Source organism: Nicotiana sylvestris, chromosome 1 (genome assembly GCF_000393655.2).
Source record: "Nicotiana sylvestris chromosome 1, ASM39365v2, whole genome shotgun sequence".
NCBI classification, from domain to species: Eukaryota; Viridiplantae; Streptophyta; class Magnoliopsida; order Solanales; family Solanaceae; genus Nicotiana; species Nicotiana sylvestris.
Genome location: NC_091057.1, coordinates 122,808,799 through 122,825,786, shown reverse-complemented (window position 1 = coordinate 122,825,786; position 16,988 = coordinate 122,808,799). Strand labels below are relative to the sequence as shown.

At 36.7% G+C, this 16,988-nt stretch overlaps 1 protein-coding gene across 1 annotated transcript; it reads left to right on the top strand.

The window, feature by feature from the left end:
- Positions 1-10,134: 10,134 nt before the first annotated feature.
- On the top strand, positions 10,135-16,155 carry LOC104237741 (KH domain-containing protein At1g09660/At1g09670). Its single transcript, XM_009791958.2, has 8 exons — positions 10,135-10,314; positions 10,401-10,530; positions 11,075-11,160; positions 13,614-13,756; positions 14,773-14,907; positions 14,998-15,114; positions 15,394-15,537; positions 15,640-16,155. Exons 2-8 carry the CDS (start codon positions 10,424-10,426, stop codon positions 15,796-15,798), a joined length of 891 nt encoding a protein of 296 aa, XP_009790260.1. The 5' UTR covers positions 10,135-10,314; positions 10,401-10,423; the 3' UTR covers positions 15,799-16,155.
- The last annotated feature ends 833 nt before the right edge of the window (positions 16,156-16,988 follow it).

Below are 16,988 nucleotides of genomic sequence, written 5' to 3'. Positions count from 1 at the left end.
GGTTGTCCTATTTATAGATCATTAGTGGTGTTTTCTCTTAAAGCCAAAACCCACTCAAAATAAGAATAAACTCCGAATCTAATTCTGAATAGGAATGGAAATCAAAAGAGAATAAGATTAGATCATTGGGCTTTTGGCTGGACAACATGGGCATGTGCCTAATAAACTCTCCCTCCAGTCAAGGGGCCAAATGTGTCTTCAAGTAGAGGAACTATTGACATGCTTCATGCCTCCAATTTTCTGCAAAATTCATGTTTATCTGCAACCACCACCTTTGTCAGCATATCCGAAGGATTTTTATCAATGTGTATCTTCTTAACCTCAAATAATTTCTCTTCCATGACTATTCTTATCCAATGATACTTTCTATTTATATGTTTGGTCTTAGAATAAAAAGTGGAGTGCTTGGTGAGATAGATAGCACTTTGATTATTACAAAATAAGATGTACCTTGGCTGCTCAAAGCCAAGATCATTATTAAACTCCTTTATCCATAGTAGTTTTTTGGCACCTTCTGTGACAACAATATATTCCGCTTATGATGTGGATAGAGCTATGCACTTCTGTAGTCTAGATTACCAAGAAATAGCCCCCTCCTGCAAAAGTGATCAAATAACCGGAAGTAGATCTTGACTTATCAAGATTGCCTCCTAAATCAGAGTCTGTGTAACAAACAAGTTCAGGCTTGCCATTGCCAAAGCACAACTTCAAATTTGCAGTACCTTTCAAATACCTTAATATCTATTTTATTGCATCCCAATGTTCTTTTCTAGGATTAGAAAGGAATCTACTAACATTACCAATGGCATGTACAATATCTGGTCTAGTGCAAACCATAGCATACATCAAGCTACCAACGGCAAAAGAGTAAGGAATACGAAACATCTCCTTTTTCTCTTCATTAGTAGATGAACTCTGACTAATACTCAATTTGAAGTGTTTAGCAAGAGGAATACTAACCACTTTTGCATCTGTCATATTGAACCTCTTTAGTACCTTCTCAATGTATTGCTTTTGGGACAGAAAAACTCCTTTCTATCTCTGTGTCGGTGGATTTGAATGCCCAAGATTTTCTTTGTTGGCCCCAAGTCCTTCAACGCAAACGATTTGCTCAACTGTTTCCTAAGGACTGCAATTCTGGATTCATTCCTGCCAACAATAATCATGTCATCCACATAAAGCAATAAAATAATAAAATCATCATCAGAGAACTTCCGAAAGAATACACAGTGGTTTGAAGAAGTTTTCTTGTACCCTTGTTCTTCTATGACATATTCAAACTTCAAATACCATTACCTTGGAGCTTGTTTCAATCCATACAGGCTCTTTTTCAATTTGCAGACATAGTTTTCTTTTTCCTTAGTTACAAAACCCTCAGGTTGCTCCATATAAATCTCCTCATCTAAATCACCATAAAGAAAAGCAGTATTGACATCCATCTGCTCTACCTCTAAATCTAGACTTGCGGTTAAGCCTAGAACCATACGAATAGAAGACATCTTCACAGCATGGGAGAAAATTTCATTAAAGTCAACTCCCTTCTTCTGGCAAACCTTTAACAACTAACCTCGCCTTGTATCTAGGCCCAGAGGTATGGTTATCTTTCTTTACTATGAATATCTATTTGTTAGATAAAACTCTCTTACCTTTCAGCAATTTCACTAACTCATATGTGTCATTCTCATGGAGTAACTTCATCTCATCTTCCATGACTTCTATCCACTGATCTTTATGAGTATCTTGCATGGCTTCAGCATAGCTCTCAGGTTCTCCCATGTCAGTCAAAAGTACAAACTCACTAGGAGGATAGCGCATGAATTTTCTTCTCCCGTGTAGATTTTCTAAGAGATGTTTCAGGAGCATTCGAAGTAGTTACCTGAGCAGGAATTGGTTGTTGATCAACCACAACTTCATCAACTGGAGCATCCATAACATCTACACCATGATGATCATTTTGATCTTGGTCACTATCTTCATTATTGTCTTGGGTTCCTTCATGTGCAATAAGGTGCCTTAGCAATAGAAGCTGGATCAATATCAACTAAGCTCTCATTTCTTTGAGAATCTGTCTTCTCAGCTTTGTCAATATCTTCAATAGTCTGGTCTTCAAAGAATATTGCATAACAAATTCTAATAAGTTTATTGTCAACTGGATCGTAAAAACGATACCCAAACTCATTTTGACCATAACCTATAAAGATGCATTGCTTAGTTTTGACATCCAGTTTCGATCTTTCATTTTTAGAAACATGCACACAAGCTTTACACCCAAAAACTCTCAGGTAATCATAAGAAACATCTTTGAAAAACCAAACTCTGTCTGGGACATCACCATCCAAAGCAACAACAAGAGACAAATTGATAACTTAGGCAACAGTGTTAAGTGCTTCCGCCCAAAAATATATTTGGAAGTTTAGCCTCTAAAAGCAGGCATCTAACTCTTTCAACTAGAGTTTTATTCATCATCTCTGCCAAACCATTCAATTGAGGCGTCTTGGGCGAAGTTTTCTGATGACGAATTCCTTGTTCCTTGCAATAGTTATCAAAGGGACCACAATATTCACTACCATTGTCAATGCGAATACATTTTAATTTCTTCTCCGTCTGTCTCACAGCTAAGGCATGGAATTCCCTAAACACGCCAAGTGCTTGATCTTTAAATTTCAAAGGATACACTCAGAGCTTACGAGAATGATCATAAATGAAGGTCACAAAGTAAAGTGCACCACCTTTTGACTTTACTTTAAAAGGACCACACAAATTAGAGTGTACTAGCTCCAATAAATTGGGCTTTCTTAAGGGAGTATGGCTATGAAAGGAAACCCTTTTTTATTTGCCAGCTAAACAATTGATACACCTTTTCAGCTTTGCTTGTTTCACTCCAGAAAACAAACTTTTCTTAGCCAAACACGTAATCCCCCTCTCGCTCATATGACTCAATCTTCTGTGCCATAATTCTGATAAAGTATCACTTTCCACCAGATTTATTGAGTCATTAAGAATAGATCCATATGTCGCATATGAATGACTAGACTTGACTCCTCGAGCCACTACTAACGAGCCCTTAGTGAGCTTCCATTGGCCATTAAAGAGGGCATTATGGTAACCTTCATCATCTAATCTTACTGCGGAGATCAAATTGAAAGGAAAGTCTGGAGCATGCTTGACATCTTGAAGAACTAACGTTGAACCATTATTAATTTTCAAACAAACTGTACCAATACCAAACACCTTAACTTCACTAGCATTGCCCATCTTTAATACTCCAGAATCAACAGGAGTATAAGATGAGAAAAAGTCTTTTGTTGGTGTAAAATGTGAGGTAGCTCCAGAATCTACTATCCACTTGTCTTATGGGATACCAAATTGATGACATTTTCATCATAAGCAAAAAGAAGGTCATTTCGAACAATAGTAGCAACATTGTCTCGTTATTTTTAACTTTCTTTCCTTCTCTAATGTCTTGCAACAACTTGTGGCAAAACTTTTTGATATGTCCTTTCTTGCCACAATGGTTGCATGTAATATTATGGTATTTGGACCTTGACTTACCTCTACTTTTACCTCTATTCCTCGAGCCTCTTGTTCTATCTCTCCCCCGGTCTTGTATAACCAATATATCTGCTTGCGAGGACGAACCCTGAGATTTTCTCTTTACTTCCTCGTTCAACACACCACTCTTGGCATATTCCATGGTCACCTTACCTCTAGGAGCTGAATTTGTCAAAGAATCACGAAGAGTTTCCCAAGAGTCAGGGAGTATTAAGAAGCCAAAGTCCTTGCATCTCATCATCAAAATTAACTCCCATTCTAGACAACTAGTCGAGGATGCCCTGAAAATTATTTATGTGATCAAGGATAGGGATGCCTTCCTTGTATTTAAAGGTCATCAATTGCTTTAGCGGGAACAACAAGCATAAAGAGTCTCTAGCTTTTCCCACAATGATCTTACATGTGTCTCGTTCACAATATGGTTGCGATCATTATCTTCAACCTGTTGTTGTATATATCCACATACTTGATGGTGCTCAAAATCTCAATCTTCATCAGATATACTCTCGGGTTTATGCTGCAAAAACAGGGAGATGCATCTTCTTCACGAGCAATAAATCTTTCATTTTGCTTCTCCAAACATTATAATTTCTCCCATTTAAACATACAATCTTGCTTATATTCGCCTTCATTCCGTAACAACCCGGATAAATAACGAAGGCTCTGATACCGCTGTTATGTCGAGGAAGAGGCAAACCCGAAAGTAAAGAAGATAAATAACACCAAATTTTAACGTGAAAAACCTTTCAAATCGAAGGTAAAAACCATGGGATCACAAAGATCCAAAAACTCCATTATAACAATAAGAGGATTACAAAAGTTCTCCAAATTGGCTACACAACAAGTGCCAAACACGGAGCAACAACTAATCAATTGAAGAAAGAGGAGAATCCACAAAAATGAAGTTGTTGTTTGAGGCTCGAATCAGATGCTATGGGGCCCAAATCCGATCTTCACCATTAAAATTAAAGGTCAAAATATTACAAACACTCAGTCAAAATATTAGCCCGATCCAACGGTTAACGAATCAAAAAACGTGATTTGAAATTGGATGGTCGAAATAAAAATCTGCACCAAAACAAATACTTTTCTTCTCTTTTCTCTCTTGATGAAAGCTCTCTCAAAAATCACTCTTATGTGCTTAAGTCTTTCAAAGACTTGTATCAATGAGCCTAGAACAATTCTCCAAGGATGTCCTATTTATAGATTATGAGTGATGTTTTCTCTTAAAGCCAAAGCTCACTCAAAATAGGAATAAACGCCGAATCCAATTCCGAATAGGAATGGAAACCAAAAGAGAATAGGATTAGGCCATTGGGCCTTTGGCTGGACAACATGGGCATGTCCCAACAATCCGGACCTATAGGGAAATTGAGGGGATGCGAGAAAAAAAAGGATGGTGTAACTAAATCCCCTAATTTGAGGCACTAATAATAGATTGTATATAAATGGTAAGAAAAATTTGTTTACGACGGGTAATATACAAAATATAGATAATTTTAGTAAATAAGTTTCAAATATTGTATAGGAAGAAAAAATCCCTTGTTTGAAACTATATAAGAGGTTAACAATTGTCACGATCCCAAATACCTTGGTCGTGATGACGCCTATCACAGTACTAGGCAAGCAAATCCAATATTTACCATATCGAGTTCTTTTTATAAAAATCATTTTCTAAAACCGATTAAGTCTCAGTTCTTCATATGCCACAAATAAATCAATAGAAATATGCGGAAACTAGTACAAAATGATACTAACACAGCCTGAATCCGATGTCACTAGTCATGAGCCTCTAAATACAACCCAAAGAACTGTCTGAATAATACAAAATAGTCTGAAATAACAAAACGCTAAGATAGGAAGGAGGAAGACAGGGCTGCGAACGCCGTGCAACTACCTTGCGATCTCAGGATAAACTCTGATAGTGCTGGAAGCTCTCACTCTAATGCTCGGGCACCTGGATCGGCACACAAGGTGAAGGAAGTAACGTGAGTACGCCAACTCAGTAAGTAACTAAAGTAAATAAGGTGAGTGCAGTGACGAGCAATTAAAATCATACAAGAAATCTCAATAGAAATATCAAGTCAAAATCCGCAACTCAATAGCCAGTTATCTCGTAAAACTTTAGTTTCGATTAAAGATCCTTTGAAAACCTTTTTCAACGGAGGCTCAGTATAAAAGAAGAGTGAAAGCAACAAAAAGTCATAAACAAGCCTCTCGTGCAAGGTATCACTCATAAGTATAGCCTCTCGGGTAAGCCTTTCAGTCACTCATGACTCAGCTCTCATCAAACAATACTCAAACTCAGCACTCTGGCTCAATAATATCTCATAATAATAATAATAATAATAATAATAATAATAATAATAATAATAATAATAATAATAATAATAATAATAATAATGACCGCTGCGGCGTGCAGCCCGATCCATAGTTTATAGTCGACTACGCTCACTGGGGGTGTGCAGACTCCGGAGGGGCTCCTACATCCCAAGCGTCATATTGCTACGACGCGCAACCCGATCTAATATATATTGCTACGGCATGCAGCCCGATCCATATGTATATCGCTGCGGCGTGCAGCCTGATCCATATATATAATATCGCTGTGGCGTGCAGCCCGATCCATAATATATATATAATCCTCACCATTAGGTCCTCAACCTCTCTCAGTCAATAACCTCACGGCCACTCGGGCATATCAGTGAAAATCAGGGAAACTCAGCCCAAACAGTTTTTATGTATTAAGAAATAGAGTGATGGAACCAGATTTAAACAATTAAACAGGTAAAACATGACTGAGGATATGTTTTCAAATCAAATAGAGTGAGGAAAGTAGTAAAAATACCCCTAAGGGTCTAAACAGGTCGACACAAGGTCCCAAACACGGCGTACAACCCAAAATATAGTACCAATCACTAAAAATATGGGATATCATAAGATTTCAAATCAAATACGCAGCTTAATAGCCGCTGCAGGACGGATCAAGTCACAATCCCTACCGGTGCACGCCCGCACGCTCATCACCTAGCATGTGCGTCACCTCATTTATCAAAATAATACGATATACCGGGGTTTCATACCCTTCAGATTTACAATAATTACTTACCTCAAACCGGATGAAATACTACTCTGCGACGCCCTTGCCTCTCGACTCAGCCTCAACTCGCGTCGAATCTATCCAAAATCAGAACCATAACGTCAATATATGCCAAGGGAACGAAGCCTATGCAAAAATAATCAAATATATTAAAAAACCCGAAATTGGTCCCACCCGACCCCCGGGCCCACGTCTCGGAACCCGATAAAAATTATATCAATAGAATCTTTATCCTCCCACGAGTCTATTCATACCAAAAGCATCAAAATCGAATCTCAAATGGCCCCTCAAATCCCCACTCAAAGCTCTCCAATATCAAGCTTTAATCCCTCAATTTTCTTCCTTAATTTCCACTAATACCATGATTAAACAAAGGAAAAATGGTCATAAACATAAGTAATGAAGCTTAGGTAGCTTACCCAACTGATAATCTTCGATTTCCCCTTGAAAATCACTGCCCTAGCTTACTTCCCATCTTAAAAAATGGAGAACTTAGCAAAAATTCGCGAAGGAAACCTTATATACTTTCTGACCCAGGGATTTCGCACCAGCGGTCCTCTTTCCGCTCCTACAGTATCGCTTCTGCGGTCAAACCAACCACTTATGCGGTTTTCACTTAAGTTCTCGGGACCGCACCTGCGCCTCACCTTCCGCTTTTGCGGTCTTGCAGGTGCGCTCAAGCTTTCACATCTGCGACTTCTGATCCTTTAGCTCCTGGCCGCATCTGCGGCTGCCCTTCCGCTTATGCGATCTCGCACTTGCGGTCTCCAATCCGCAGGTGCGGTTATGACAGGGGCAGCAACTTTAGCTGCTCATTTCCAAAGCCAAACTTTCCGAACAACCTTCCGAATCCATCCCGAGGCCCTCGTGACCTCAAACAACAATACGAACAAGTCACATAATACTATTCAAACTTATACCAACCTTCGGAACACTCAAAACAACATCGAATCACCAAAACACCCTTGGATTCAAGCCTAAGGGTTCCAAAACTCCCAAATTCTGCTTTCGATCAAAAAGTCTATCAAACCTTGTCCGAATGACCTGAAAATTTGCACACACGTCCCAAATGACACAACGAACCTACTCCAACTTCCGGAATTCCGTTCCGACCATTATATCAAAATCTCCACTACCAACCGGAAATGCCAAAATTCCAATTTCGCCAATTCAAGCCTAAATCTACCACGGACTTCCAAATTACATTCCGATCACTCTTCTAAGTCCGAAATCACCTCACGAAGCTATCCGAATCATAAAAAACAAATTCTGAGATCGATTACTCACAAGTCAAATTCCGGTTGACTTTTCCAACTAAATGGCCAACTTAAGAGACTAAGTGTCTCATTTCTTTACAAAACCACTCCGAACCCGAACTAACCAACCCGATACCATATAATACAACTGAACAAGACATAAAGAAGCAGAAATAGGAAAAATGGAGCGGTAATTCATGAAACGACCGGCCGGGTCGTTACATCAATATTCATATATGCACATATGCATTTTAGTGAGAACTTTCTTTTTCGCCTAGGAGTAAATGGACATTTCCATTATGCATTTTCCCCTAAACATTATTTTACTTACAAATAAAAGAAATCTATCATAAATTTGTTAGCTATACACACTGTATTTTGAGAGAACTAACACGAGTTAATGTGATGTTGGGTATCAATTATTATTAAACGAAAAGTGCATTCTATTGATCTGTGGATCATTAATGCAATACGTGGTATTGTGAATGTCTATTAATACTATAAGATATGGATAGATGCATTCCCCATGCTTTATCATAGTTGTTCAAAGTCTCTTTCTTACAAGAGACCACGTTTCAACTAAACGAAATACTTCACTTCATAATAATATTAAATAGATTCGTCATAAAAAAGAAAATCTAAATAGACCAGTCACTCTTATTAAATATTCGTATAAATTTTACGTTAAATTCTATAACACGTTTAATTAGATCACACCGATATAACTAAAACTTTTAGATATGCAATCAATTTTTATTTTTTATTTTTACAAAAAGAGGGAAATGATTATATAGTTTATGAATATGAAACACAAAAATGTCGATTTGTCCATATAGAGCACGCATGCAAGCTCAAGCAAATCAAAACCAAATTGAAACAACTGGAAAAGATATTTAGCATTTATTCCAAATGCAAAGGAATATTATTGTAAGTGATACTTGACAAAAAAGAAGAAAATGACATAAAAGAACAACAAGAAAAAGAAAAGAAAAATGAATGCTAAAATAGGAAAGGGGCCAAAAAGACAGTATACTCCTAGATATTATTATCATTTACATGTCATTATTATTATTATTATTATTATTATTATTATTATTATTATTATTATTATTATTATTATTATTATTATTATTATTATTATTATTATTATTATTATTATTATTATTATTATTATTATTATTATTATTATTATTATTATTATTATTATTATTATTATTATTATTATTATTATTAGTGGCAAAATTAAGTTAAAAAAAGGACATAATACCAAACTTGTACATCAAGAGGTTGTATTATTTCCATATTCATATACAAAGTTGTCATTAGAAGTAAGAAAAATTTACCATTACATGCCGATCCATTAATTTTAATCTATTTTTATTTTGATGTCAATACTAAATAATAAAAAAATTATTTTTAGTTTTACATGTTATAGTTTAAAATTCACTACTATGGTTATAATTCAAGTCTCTTTTCGTCTTCTTGATAGAGGGTTTATCGGAAACAACTTCTCTGTCCCGGGTAGAGGTAAGGTCTGCGTACACACCATATTACTCCGACCCCACTTGTGAGATTTTATTGGGTCGTTGTGGTTGTTGTTGGTGGTTATAATTCAACATTCATTTTTTCTATACAATTTGTATTATTAGCAATAAACATTTAGTATGAATTTAAAATTTCTATATTAAATTTTTTTGCAATTTTTAATTTTTTTAACAACTTGTTTGGATGGTTGTTACCTATTGTATCGTATCGTATTGTTACTTTAAATACAATGTTTGTTTTGATTGTTACTTAAATTTTATTGTATCGTATCATTAAAACCATCGTTACGTAACAATGAAATGTGTCACTTTATGTAACGACCGATTTGGTGTGGCCGCGTCGTTTTCTTGTGTTTTTCTCTCAATCTCACCCTTCATTATTATTAAATAATTTTATTTTATCATTTACCCTACCTTTTTATATAACGTATCATAGTTTTTCTTTATAATATGCAAGTTTATTCATCATATTATTGGTGTGTGACACCATGAAACGATGCCAAAATAACACAATCTATCCAAAAATTGTATTCGTCAAACGATACAATACAATACAATACAGTACAATACGATACATTATGAAACGATACGTAACAATCATCCACCCTGTAAAAGTGTTTGTAAAAAGAAAATATATGTGATGGTGCTAAAAAAGGTTGCTACTACATTTGCACACACCCTTTTTCTAATGGTAGTGTAGCCAGCCATTAGTATTTATAGGAGTTTTTCTCACTAAGCAGTCTCTTTCTTCCCCCCTCCCCCACACCAACAACTCAAGGGTCCAATAAAGGGGGGAAGCAGACTTCAGCTTCTCTTCCCCCACCTTCATCTTTTGCCTTAACCATCAACACAGCTGTTCCCAGTAAGAACATTATTTTTTGTTATATGTTTGTATTGAAAAGTTTGTTGACTAAAAGAGATTGTTTCTTTATTATTGTATATATGTAGGGGAAAAGTTGGGTTTTTATCAGATGATGAATATGGAGAATAGAATACCCCCTGGGAGTTATTTCCAGTACTCTCCTACTGGAATCCATGCTCCACTTCAGAGGTCTTCTTCTCTTACAGATCGTGAAAGGTCAAATCTTGATTCTCTTTCAGTTACTATTTTCTTGTTTCGATTCACTTTTCATCTTTTGCTGCTTGTTTTGTATGTTGGGTCTGGATCTGTTTTTGTGTGCATTATATAATCTTTATGATCGTAGAATATTAGCTTCTTGTTGTTCTTATATGTGGTGACACTTTAGGATCCCTTTTCTGTTGTACAAAGTCTCTCCAAGATACATAGGCAGATCCAAGATTTTAAGCAAATAGGTGCAAAATGCCACTGAACCTACAACTATTTGTGATAATTGGTTCAAACTTCTGTAATATAAATATATGACTGTAATAACTTTTCAACTACATGTATTTACTTCGAGATAGTTGTATGTTTAACCTACATGGTGAATTAGTGTTTTTTAATAAGATAGTTGTATGTTTAACCTCTTGTCAAGTCCACCTCTGCAGCCCGATTAGTATTTACGTCCGAATCTCTATTTCAATTGGCCAATTATTTATAAATAGAGCTCTAGATGCATCTTTCGCTACTAACCTCTGATTTGGCTGCTTCGAAATGGCAGATATTTGGCCGATTTATTGGGAGAGAGGCAAAAATTGGGGCCATTCATGCAGATACTGCCTATATGCAGTAGGCTTCTAAACCAAGGTAGCAAAATGTGACCACAGGAACTTTTTATGATAGTCTGGGTGTCTTTGTGTTGGAGTGGAAGTATCTTTCTTCTGATGAAAGTATTATTAACTGTTTGATCCGAACAAAGTGTTGAATTGTTTATTGATGGTATCCTGAATTGTTCATGTATAACTTAGTCCTGGTAAGTAAAAGGCCACATAGTTTGAACACCACTAAGTGCGGGCTTAACCTGTGTACAAAGTGCTTCGGCCTAGTGCGAGGTTACGGGCGATTGGGCGCATACTGTATGCAAAATTCCCTTAGCATTTCTCCAAAGAGGCAGTTTCCACATTTTAACCTGTGCCTACAAGTTACCAAAGGAGCAACTCCTGTTGCGCCAAGGCTTGCTCTCATAGGTCAGAACACCCTTGAGAAAATTGATGTCTTGTGATACAAGATCGCGAGTTACTACAGAGTCTTAAGTGTTAATAGTTTTTTTCTTCCCCACCTTCAGAACACCCTTGAAAAAATTGATGTGCTGTGATACTAGATCCCGAGTCTACAGGGTCTTAAGTGTTAATAGTTTTTTTCTCCCCCACCTTCATGCCAACCCAGCATGTAGAAGAAATGTATATAACCCAAAAAGAGTAAAAGTAAAGGTCTTCTTTACATTTCTTCGGCGTCACTGAGATATAAGTTTAACGTCCCGTAAGTGTTGGACTCCTACACATCATATTTGATGACCCTTGTCAACGCATGCTTAAGACTCCCACGTGTTGCAAGTGAAGTATGCTAAGATTTTATAATTTATGGCATAGATTATGCTCTCTGTGCTTTTTGACCTCCCAAATATAAAAAAAAAGGTGAAAAATGAAGTATTTGGAGTCTGATAATTTGATGACGAAGAGGGCAACTTTGGGTGTTTCTGGAACGGGGTATTTGTCAATGACCAATAATTATACAACAATATTTGGTGAAGAAAGTTTCGGTAATACGCCAAAATAGCTGGATTTGATGGTAATATAATTAATAGTGAAGATACGATGCAACTAATTCCAGCACCTAAACTTTCTTTGTTGATTTGTTTCCTCTAAAAGGACATCCCATAAATCAGTGAATGTTATTTTATTAGGAAATTTTACTGTTTGGGTCGGACTTTCTAATTCAACCGCTCTGATGAATTGAATTTTCTCTTGACTTTTTAAAATATCACCAAAGATAAGATTGTTGACCCGTGTATTTGTTCGGTGGTGCCTCTACATGAGTTTTCACTTTGGCTTAAGGTCAAATCATGCGAGCTTTTCTTTTTCTGTATGTCTGTAATCTGATCTCGTTGCACATGATGCCTTATTGGATATCCAATTATTCTGACTCTACCATAGTTAGTAATCAGTCAGCTAAAGGCAATTTCAGTATCATATGCATTTTATAACTGAATAAGGTGATGAAGCGGTAGTTTGAGGTTTGCAAGCCTATGATTGGACTGTGGAGTCGTAATATGTTAGGGCTGATTTATTTATCCATAAAAGAAAAAGAGTTAAGGACTGATTTGTATTAATTGTTGGTTAAAAAAATGCAGAAAACTTGGGGGACTTTGATTAGTAACCAAATATGACAGAATAAAAACTCATGATTTGTTGGTGCTACAAGTAATGCTCTACAAAGAGAAATGAAGATTGAGTAGGAATACTCCTCAAAGTTAAAGCTTTATTAACCACCATGCATCAAATTAGCTAGAAAAGCTTCACAAGAAAAGTTAATAAATTCAGATTTACCAACTTTATTGAGTTCAAAGAATTCATCAAGTTTTTGTCACTTTTCTTATTTCCTATTTTATACAAGTTTTTAATACAGGAAAATAGAGCAACTTCTATTGTTTGACTTTTGAGATCAGGAGTATTCTAAAGTAAGATGCAAACACTTTTAAGTAACTAACTGAAAAATCATTAAGTGGAATAGGAAAAGATTTATTTACCTAATGCTAAGTTACCAAACAGAAGTCTCTAAGTAGCTGTTCCGGATACAAATCTACAAATCAGAATTTGGTTGAAAGCATGACCGAGAAAAATGTCTGGTTTCCACTTTCTTTCGCTCGTCTTCTTTATCATTCTAGTCCTGGAATGATGAACTTTTTGTATCAATGCGAAATTTGATGTCGAGTTTGACCCTGTAGCTTAATATTGTGCTCTCTAGCTCGTGCATTTAACAGCGGATGTGGCAAGGGCTTGTGAAGTAGTTCTAGGAAAAATTATTCATTTGGGTCATCTTATTGGCATGCTTATTTTACAAACTTCAAATGTGGGTAACATTACTATTTGTTTAAAACGGATGAAATTGAATATGGTTAACATGAAGCCAAAAATGGTGTCTTATGGATGGCTTTGGTGAATCCACCACTGACAGCCTTAGCTGAAATCTTGTGGAAGGTAAATTGACGGAAGCATCCTATTTAGTGACTGAATAAGGTCTTGGATTTCTTACTTCTGCAGAAATCATGCGAGCATCGGCATTGTTGTCAAATCAGTTTGTAGATCAGGAAAGGATGGGACAAGAGAGTCCACATAGATCGATCAGTCAACAGATGAATGGAGGTCAGATAAATGTAGGGGCATGGAGTGCAATGCAAACTGAGGTATGATAAGTTTCTTTCTTCATGGAAATTAGCTTAGGTATGTATGGCTTTAATGGGTCATACTTCGGTATGTAATCATGTCATGACTATTGTTCTTAATGTGGTCATACACTTCCATACTGGTTCCCTTCAATTAAAGAGTGTGAGCAAGAGTTGTTTGTATAACATTGTTGATTTCAGTAATATGATTTTTCTTGATTCTCAAACTATGTGTTTTTATAGAACTTAACTAGTTAGTTGCTCTATTTTTAGCATACCTTTAATTTTAGAAATCAATTGGAAGTAAATTACTTAATGTGTTTCTTGGACACCAGAGGCTTATAGCACACCATTCAAGCATTATAATTGATGTTTATTCTGTATCTGAGCAGTTCTAATACTAAATGTGGGAATTCAAGCACTGTAATTGTAGTTCACTTTCTTAAGCTCCGGAAATACTGAGCTCAATTGGTAGTTTCAACATCTGTTTAGTTTGAGCCTCAGGACACTATGCCTATCCGCAAATGTTAGAAAGAAATGGCACGTGCAGTAGGTGGGAATGCCTATCTGCAAATGTTAGAAAGAACTGGCACGTGCAGTAGGTGGGATTCTCATACATCGTTATCAATAATAGTGCCTTTGTTGATGATGGTATTGCCAACTCAGATGTTATTACGGACTTGTTGCTGTTCACAGAAAATGTTATCTATTAATTGTTTTGTCGTCCTTGCATGTGGATAACTTTCATGAAAATATAACCTCCATTTCTCTTCCCACTTGTTGCTTCCTTGTCAAGCAAAAAACAGAACCTAGTTAGCCATAATTAGAATCGAAGAAAAGCACTTCTTGTTTGGTGTTAGTCAGAAATTGTAGGAGTTGTTAGTCCTAGTCCCCAGTATAGATACTGTAAGTAGTTGACACCTCTTTGCTTGTGTAATATATTTGTTAATTCTATTTTCATAACTTAAAGGAGTTTGAATAACTGCTTGAGGACATTGTTGGAGGATTTACCACTTGATATTATGTAATTACTACAGGAAAACAGACTCCTCCAGAAAATGGCTCCATTTCAACCTTCCCCCCTGGATTGGCATGTTGTGCCGGGAACTGCAACCACTCCTGTTGTGAAGAAAGTCATAAGACTGGATGTTCCAGTGGAGAAGTTCCCAAATGTATGTGAAACCTTATTAAAGTGGTGTTTAATGTTTCTCATTGTCTTCCTAAATTTTGAAATAGATCTTAACCAAGTTAAAATCATGCAGTTTAATTTTGTCGGTCGAATTCTGGGACCACGTGGGAATTCCCTAAAGAGGGTTGAAGCCATTACAGAATGTAGAGTCTACATCAGAGGTCAAGGCTCAGTGAAGGACTCTATCAAGGTATTGGGCCCTCTTACTATTCTTGCTCAATAATTGTTAAAAGAGCAAGCTTGAATAACTTAACATTTACTATGCCTTGGTTCGTGAATGCGTAGTATGCATCTCTAAGAGAAGTCTCTCTCTCTCTCACACACACACACACACATCCTTTGTCTTTGTCAGAGTAGTTGTAATGTCCTGAATCTTTTTGTTGTCTAAATTACAAGTAGTTTTAAATTGCTCAAGGTTTATTGTTTTTCTCTTTTGCAATTTCACATTGTTCTCTCCCACCTTGTGTAGGAAGAGAAATTGAAAGATAAACCTGGGTACGAGCACCTCAAAGAGCCACTACATCTCCTGGTGGAGGCTGAATTTCCGGAAGACATCATTGACGCCCGTATTGATCATGCAGTTTCAATCCTAGAGAACCTCTTAAAGCCCGTGGTACGAGTTAAAACGATATAGCTGCTGCCATTTGCCATCATTTGCTTTCAACTTTTATCTAGCCCTTTTGACTTTTTTTCTCCCTCACTTTGCCTGTATCAGGATGAATCTATGGATGTTTATAAGAAACAACAACTAAGGGAATTGGCCATGCTAAATGGTACATTAAGGGAAGAAAGCCCGAGCATGAGTCCTCGAATGAGCCCTAGCATGTCTCCATTTAGTAATACAGGAATGAAACGAGCAAAGACGGGAAGATAACACCTATTCTTGGTCATCAGGGGACCCCTAATTGCTGGAATGCTGATTGCCTGTCTAGTGATAGGCCCAAAATATAGCTTATCCGCCTGATTAGTACGACTTCTGAGTCTGCTTCTGGTACGGAATGCAGGCATCCCGCAGGCAGCTTCTTTAGATAGGTCTAATGGCTTTTTTCTGTAACCATCTTTCCTAGAGGTTTTGACCTTTAGTCTTAATCTAGGTTTAGTGGTCAATGTGTTAAAGCAATTACAATAATTTCATTCTTATTGAATACTCACGATGTTTCATGTATTATTTGAATGCAGACTAACTGCTTTAACTTCTGAATAAATATATTGAGAACATAAGCTTGATATATGAGTATGCTGAATATCTCACTTCAAGTTGTACCTATGCTTCAGTTCCTTGCTGTTAAACTGTAACTTCACGCTGAAGTTAGTTCTAACTCTAACATGAAGCCTAAGAACTTTGATGGTTAAGGATGCACCATGTGAGTAAAAGTCCAATATTCCCACCAGCCTTGTTATCGCAAAATAAAAGAGAGGAAAAAAAAAAAGGCACTGTAACACTATCCATTAAACTGCTTCCTTAATCTATAAGTTCAAATTTTTTAGACAATTATCAAGTTTCTTTTTCATCTCCATTCTTTTGAGAATGATGAATTGTAGTCTTGGACAAATGGAGGTTGAAGATTTGGCACAGGTTGAGTGGCAAGGAAGAAGGGAAAGCAGTGCCACCATTAAAAAAGGAGAAGAGAGCAAAACAATAACCACCCAGTTTAATCCCACAAGTGAAGTCGGGGAGGGTAGCGTGTACGCGGACCTTACTCTTACCTTGGTGGGGTAGAGAGACGGCTTCGGATAGACCCTCGGCTCAAGAAAACGAAAAGAAACAAGGCCAGAAAGATAATACCAGCAACCTAAGAACCAGAAAATCGAAGGAAGGGAGGAGGACAACAACAATCCCTAAATAGATATGAAGAAAGTTCTGTCCAGAACCAAGGGAAACTATGTTTCGGACCAAACATTAAGAAACTTCATGGGTGTTTAATGCTTAACTAGTACTCCACAAGGATGGACTTCTTATTAAGGGAAGAGAGATCATCTTCCACTCACACAAAAAGAGTAGGCCGAACATTACATCGGAGGGTACAAAAGTAAATGTGTACACTTAGATACAGTTTAGCTCAT